Source organism: Physeter macrocephalus, chromosome 14, assembly GCF_002837175.3.
Source record: "Physeter macrocephalus isolate SW-GA chromosome 14, ASM283717v5, whole genome shotgun sequence".
NCBI lineage: Eukaryota > Metazoa > Chordata > Mammalia > Artiodactyla > Physeteridae > Physeter > Physeter macrocephalus.
This window is the reverse complement of record NC_041227.1, coordinates 115,179,330-115,186,314: the sequence shown is the minus strand read 5'-3', so window position 1 is coordinate 115,186,314 and position 6,985 is coordinate 115,179,330. Positions and strand designations below refer to the sequence as shown.

At 55.3% G+C, this 6,985-nt stretch overlaps 1 protein-coding gene across 1 annotated transcript in view; it reads left to right on the top strand.

Moving 5' to 3' along the window:
- PLXDC1 (plexin domain containing 1) overlaps positions 1-6,985 on the top strand; it is a 64,971-nt gene that overhangs the window by 30,609 nt on the left and 27,377 nt on the right. Inside the window, exons 3-7 of the mRNA XM_024130278.3 lie at positions 2,289-2,432; positions 2,936-3,005; positions 3,592-3,714; positions 4,332-4,450; positions 5,400-5,499. Coding sequence (XP_023986046.1) covers positions 2,289-2,432; positions 2,936-3,005; positions 3,592-3,714; positions 4,332-4,450; positions 5,400-5,499 — 556 coding nt within the window. The remainder of the gene's footprint in view (positions 1-2,288; positions 2,433-2,935; positions 3,006-3,591; positions 3,715-4,331; positions 4,451-5,399; positions 5,500-6,985) is intronic.

Sequence of the window (6,985 nt, the reverse complement as noted above, 5' to 3'; positions counted from 1 at the left end):
GGGGCACGAACCCGTGTCCCCTGCATCGGCAGGCGGACTCTCAACCACTGCGCCACCAGGGAAGCCCCGCGTGTATCTTTTTGAAGTATAGTTTCGTCTGGATATATGCCCAGGAATGGGATTGCTGGATCATAACGGTAATTCTGTTTTTAGTTTTCTAAGGGACCTCCATACTGTTTTCCATAGTGGTGGCAGGCAATTTTTTTGGTTGGTTTTTTTTTTTTTTGGTCAAGGTGGGGACCCCAGCAGAGATGGATGGAGATAGGAGAGATGGAGACCCAGGGAGAAAAGACGTGGCATCTGGTCTCTTGGGGGTTGGGGAGAAGCAGAAGCTGAAGGGGCCGCCTTCCCGAGGGAAGCTGTGAGCTCAGGGCATACGCACGGGCTGCCCCGGTGCCCACGGGCAAATTGGGGGGCAGCGGTTCCTCCTCTGGCCATCTTCTGGGACCCCAGCGTAAATGACTGTGACAGCAATGGGAGGCAGCATCCTTGGCATGGGCACCCCAAAGGTGGTGGCATCAGGGTGACCCCCTCAGGTGGCTTCATGAATAAAATCAGAAAGCCAACAAGCATGGGCCCATGTGACTCTCACCGACTGTACCCATGAGTCAGCCCTTGAGGTGGACGGTGGAGGCCCTCACTGGGCAAGTTGGGGGAGAAGATCAATAAGAAGGTGATGTTTAAGCTGTGCCTTGAAGAAGTAGGAATCTGCCAGGGGGAGAAAGCAAGGTCATTCTAGGCAGGAGGACCAGCGTGTGCCAAGGCATGAGTGACCACTGGTGGCCTCAGACTGTCGGGGAGTCAGTCTGGTGAGTGGGTGGGTGCACAAGGGTGCACAGGCGAAGGAGAGAGGGAGAGAGAAGTGAAGCTAGAGAGAAGGTGGGGCTGGCTCACGGTGAGACCTCGTATGTGAGGCTGCAGTTTGGATTTTGTCTCGAGGGCGGTGGGAGCCCCCGATGGCTCGTGAGCAGAGGGCTGTGGCCTCGTATGTGTTTTAGATTTGTTTAGATTTGTTTGACGTCCGCGCTAAGGATGGGTGGAGGGGCCGGCAGTCTAGAGGCTGGAGGGGAGGAACCAGGCAGTGGCCGTGGGAAATCTACCCCCAACCCCATGTTTCTCCTGCTCATCTTCCCCCAACCCTGCCCCGACCCCAGGTCCGCAGAGTGTGTCACTTGTCAGGAGAGCAGAGTCTGTCTCCGGGCGGGTGGAGAGAGCAGGCATCCCTCGGCCCTGCTCATGCTGGGCGCAGGGCAAGGGCTGGCTGGGCAGCCGGCAGCTTGGCAGGGAGAACACGGTCGGCTCTGCTGTGTCTGCGGCCACTGCCGCCCCGACAGCCTGATTAATGACCCGCGACGCCCAGGGCTCCGCCCGAGTCAGCGGCTCCATTTCTGTGGCAGCGGCCAAGTGGACCTGCCCGTTCTGTCTCTTCTCCTCCTACGGCTGGTGCCCCTGGATGGGCTGAAATGCTTTGACAGCGCCTCCTCCCTGGGCTCTTCCACACTTTCCGCTGACCATTTCCAGCCTCCTTTAAATCCTGCCCCTAAATGCTCCCGTACAGGAGAGGCTTTACAGAGTTAACCCCCCGCCCTCTGGGTTCTGGCTTATTCTTTTATTTTGTCCCCATCAGGCACATAGTAAAGCTTAAAAATATGTCTTGAAGACATCGTTGCTGCTTCCCTCCCGTCTCTCAACCCTTTAGTGACTAATATGGGCCCTGTCTTATCTCTCTGCTGGAGGGTCTGTGACTGTGTATTCTGTCTGTATAAGTCCCACCTGCTCCATCAGACTAGCAATGCCCCAAGATCAAGGGTGTGCCTTCATCTTTAGACTGGTGGCTTCTGAATCCAGTTTTTTCGTCTCCCCTAAACTGGGCACTCCCCAGGGAAGGGGGCTATGTCTCCCCCTCAGTCTGGGAGCTCCCTGAGGACAAGGGCTCTGTTTGCGGCTGCCTTGCCCGTCGCTCCCTCACCTCTCAAGTTGAGCTGTGCCTTGGGTGTGCTCTGCAGGGGACTCAGGGGCTGTAGGAAAAGCCTCCTGGCCTGTCTTGGGGATGGCAGGGTGGAGCATGGCTACAGCAGGTATGGATTTAGCTGGGGCCAGAGCTGTTGGGGGCATGGCTAGGGAGCAGGTACTGAGCTATCCGGGGCCAAAGGGCTCCCAGGCCTAAACCAGCTCTGGGCCACGGTCTGGCCCCCTGGGAGGGCCATGAATTCTTGTATCCAGACTCTGTGGTTCTTGACATCCTGATTCCTCATGACTCCTGTGGGCTCTGTCTTGGATAACGACAGGAGGACAACCACAGCTACTATGTGTCCCGTCTCTATGGTCCCAGCGAGCCGCGCAGCCGGGAGTTGTGGGTGGACGTGGCCAAGGCCAACCAGAGCCAAGTGAAAGTTCACCGAATCCTCTCCAACACCCACCGGCAGGCTTCGGTGAGTGCCCCAGTCCCCGGCAGCGCTGCCCTGGGCTGGGAGGCTGGGGGCCAGCCCACCACACCTGGTCAGTGGGCATGGCTTGTGGCCTGAGGCCTGTGGTCTGGGAAGTGCCTTCCAGGGGACCCTGGGGGGCTTTGCCAGAGTTGGAGTGCCCTCCTGTGGTACTGCCCTGGACATGCCTGTGCCCGCCCCCCCCCCCCCCCCATCCCCTCCGCCCCAGTCCCCGGCAGCGCTGCCCTGGGCTGGGAGGCTGGGGGCCAGCCCACCACACCTGGTCAGTGGGCATGGCTTGTGGCCTGAGGCCTGTGGTCTGGGGAGTGCCTTCCAGGGGACCCTGGGGGGCTTTGCCAGAGTTGGAGTGCCCTCCTGTGGTACTGCCCTGGACATGCCTGTGCCCGCCCCCCCCCCCCAATCCCATCCAGATAAGCATGGGGCAGTGTGGATGCCCAGCCCTCTGGCCTGCAGGTTGGCCCATGCTGACTCTCTCCCATCCCCTGCAGAGAGTGGTCTTGTCCTTTGATTTCCCTTTCTACGGGCATCCTCTGCGGCAGATCACCATAGCAACCGGAGGTAAGGCCTTGTCTGTGGGACTGGGAGAGGGTGTGGAGATTTCAGCCGGAACTTGGGACCTATCTGGGAAGGTTCCCTGGAGACAGGGTTTTACAGATGGACTGGGGAGGGTCCCACGTGTGGCTCTCTTGGAACCCCACTCTCAGGAGAGAGGTCATCAGTGTTTCAGCCCAGCTTCCTCACATCAACTGACTTGCTTGTGTGTGTGTGTTTTTCTCTCCCTCTGGGTCTGTGCAGGCCACTGTGGACAGTCCCTTGGCCCCTGTGCTTCTGAGTCTGTAAATGAGAGGGAGGAGACTGCACTGAGAGCCTGCTTCCTGGGACCAGGCTTCCTGTTGATAGGAGGAGCCTGTCTTTGATTCCTGTGCACTTTCCGAGGGACAGAGAGAGGTGGGAGGGGCAGAGAGAACCTTCTGGTCTGGGGCCCTTTAGCTCCATACATGCCAGATCCATGCCCACTATGTGAGGCTGGTGGACAGAGGTCCAAGACTCCCTTCCAGCCCCGTCTACACTGCTCTTTCCTGCGCGAGGAAGCAACCCCTCTGGGCCATCTCTGATGATTTGTCTACACTTCTTCCCATCCCAGGCTTCATCTTCATGGGTGATGTGGTCCATCGGATGCTCACGGCTACTCAGTATGTGGCTCCTCTGATGGCCAACTTCAACCCTGGCTGCTCCGACAACTCCACAGTTGCTTACTTTGACAATGGTGAGATCAGAGCTCAGAGTTTAAGTCACCAAGCGCCAGGGTTCCCTTGGTGCAGCCCCGTTAGAGGAGCCCAAGTCCCAGAGAGGGCAAGGGACTTGCCCACAGTCACACAGCAAGACAGCCACCCTACCTTTCTGTGTTCATTTTCCTCACCTGTAAGATGGGGACAAAAATGCCTGCTACCTGACGAGATAATGAAATGAAAGCGCTTGGCTCTTTAGTAGAGGTGAAATAAATATCAGAGACCTTTACTGTTTCTTATTCTCACCAGGTTGTCCCTTGAACACCTACCTTCCACCCCGGGAGAACAGATGTTTCTCCTATTTCTCCTCCTTTTCATCTCAAGGGGTCAGGATAGGCAAGAAGGAAGGGGCGTGCTTGGGGTTGGAGATGGTCAATCAGAGTACCTGGTTGGGGGTGGGGAAGCTGAAGAAGGGTTTTCTGGTTCCTCTTCAGCTTGGAAGTCAGACTGTTTGTGGGCTGCCCAGCTCCTGCCTCCTGCCCCATCATCCCGAAGGAAGCCAAGCTGTGGCCCATCCACGCTGGCCACCGTTTCCGCAGGGCCCTGCTCCCCTCACTGTCTCCCTGTCCAGCCAGGTCTCTGCTCTCCTCACCAGGGACAGTCTTTGTTGTTCAGTGGGACCACGTCTACCTCCAGGACCGGGAGGACAGGGGCAGCTTCACCTTCCAGGCAGCTCTGCACCAAGATGGCCGCATTGTATTCGGCTACAAAGAGGTGAGTGGGCCCAGCTGCAGAGACGGCCTTTCTTTCATTCAGCAATTATCTGTCGAGATCCTCCAATGTGCCAGACATAGGGTGTGGTGCCGGGGATACAGCAGTTAATAAGATGGCTGACGGCCCTACCTTTGTGGAGCTGAGAGTCTGGCTGGAGGGATAGATGTTAATTGTGGGGACAAATATAGAGTTGCCCCTGTGACGAGTGCTCCTAAATGGAGATGCCAGGGAAGCCTTTCATGGGGCTCTTTACCTGAACAGGGGTCAGGGAAGGCTCTCCCGAGGAAAGGAATTGAAATCTGCAGAATGCATAGGAGCTAAGGAAGCAAAGAAATGAAGTGTGCTCCAGGAGCGAGAAAACACATGCAATGGCTCTGTGGCAGGACAGAGCATGGCCGGTACAAAGCTCTGCAAGAAGGCAGCCTGGCCGGAGGGGAGAGAGTGAGGGCAAGAAGTGGGGCGCAGGGGGACACCCAGATTTGCCTTTGAAAAGGACGCTCTGGTTTCAGAGTGGAGAGCAGGGGGCTGGGGCTCAGAGGGGATGCTGGGAGATGATGTGGGAGAGAGGTGATGCCAGCTTGGGGTAGGGAGGGGGCGATGCAGAGAACTGGAGAGATTTGAGAGCCAGTTAGCAAGCTCATTAGCAGGACTGGAGATGTCTTAGACGGAGGAGGAGGGAAATGAAGGGGGTTGCGAACTGAGGGTGACTCCCAGGTCTCTGGCCTGCATGGAGGTACCATTCTCAAGGAGGGAGAAAAGAAAAAGGAAATGTGTTTGGAGATAGTGTGGGGAAGACTTGGAATTTGGATGGGGCTCCATAGGGTTTGAGACGTCTGAGTCCTCCAAGAGGCAAGGCCCAGCAGGCAGATGGGTCTGGAGCTCGGAGGGGAAGTCTAGGCTGGCCCAAGAGCGTTTGGGGGGTAGACAGAGCCTCTTCTTCCTGCTGCAGATCCCTATGTCCGTCCTGGAAATCAGCTCGTCCCAGCACCCCGTCAAAGCAGGCCTGTCAGATGCCTTCATGATTCTCAATCCATCCCCGGACGTACCAGGTGAGTCCCCAGGGATCCACAGAGATCCCTGGATGGGGCTGGACTCAGCTCAGATTGAGCCAGGCTGGCAGGGGCAATGGCAGGGGCAGGGAGCGGAGGGGTGGTGGAGAGTTGAGTGGGAACTGAGGGAAGAAAGGGGGCAGAATGAGTTCCAACTTCTCTTCGTTCAAGCAGAGGAACCGGTTTTTCCAATAAAATCTCCAGGGGGAGGCACTGCTCTGGTGGCGGAGGGGGAGGGGAGCCAGGGCCCTTCCACTCAGCACACCCTCTATTTAGAAAATCTCCAAAGACACCAAATTAGGGTTTACGAGTCCTCCCAGAGCACAACCATAATTGCTTCCCCACCCCCAGATGATAGAAGGAGCATCCCAGGGGGTTTCAAGAGACAGGAAAATTAGGTTTCTCTCCTGTCCCTGATCCCATCTTCCAATTCCCCTTCCTGGAGGCAACCAGGGCTACCAGGGTATTTCTAGGGCCACAAGCCTTCAGGTAAGTATACGTACGTATATTTAACACCAATGATGTCATATGATGTCCTCTGTTCTGCTCCTGAACAAAGTATATCTTGCCCATCATTCTGTATCAGCACACGTCTCATTCTTCCTAATGGCTTTGTGATAGCCCATTGTGTGGATGTACCTTAACTGAACCAGTCCCCTGTGCATAGACTTTTCAGTTGTTTCAATCTTTCACTACAAAAAATAATACTGCAGTGAATATTCTTGCAAATAGGTACTTTTATGCCCTTGTGTGAGTATTTCCATAAGATTAATTCCCACCGCTTCACTTGCCTCTCCACTGTCCCCACCCTGAACTCCCAGTGCTCTAGCGAGTGGCTCAGACCCTGCTCCGTTGCTGCAGTCAGCATCTGCTCTGATTGGTTAACGCCTGTACTGAGCTGGTTACTAAACAGTTTCAGCATCACCCTGATTGTATTAGTTAGCTACTGCTGCATAACAAATTATGCCAAAACGTAGAGGCTTAAAACAACAAACACATTATCTCAGGGTTTCTGTGGATCAGGAAGCAAAGCGTGACTTTACTGGGTCCTCTGGTTCAGAATCTTTCACAGGCTGTTCTCAAGGTGTTTCCCAGGGTTACCTCAGTGACTGCTGGGGGGAGATCCATTTTTAAGAGCTTTCATGTGGTTGTGGCAAGATTCAGTGTCCCCCCTCAGTTCCTGCCACGTGGACCTCCGCATAGGACAGCTCACAATGTGGCAGCTGGCTTCCATCAGAGCAGGCAAGGAAGACAGCGGTAGAGTGTGAGCAAGATGGAAGCCAGAGTCTTTTTGTAACCTCATCTTAGAAGTGCGGTCCTATCGCTTTTGCCATATTCTGCTGGTTGGAAGCAAGTCACTAGGTCCAGCCCACACCCAGGATAGGATTACACAGGGTATGAACACCAGGAGGCAGGGATCATTGGGGGCCATTTTATTTTTTTATTTTATTTTTTAAAATTATTTATTTATTTATTTTTGGCTGTG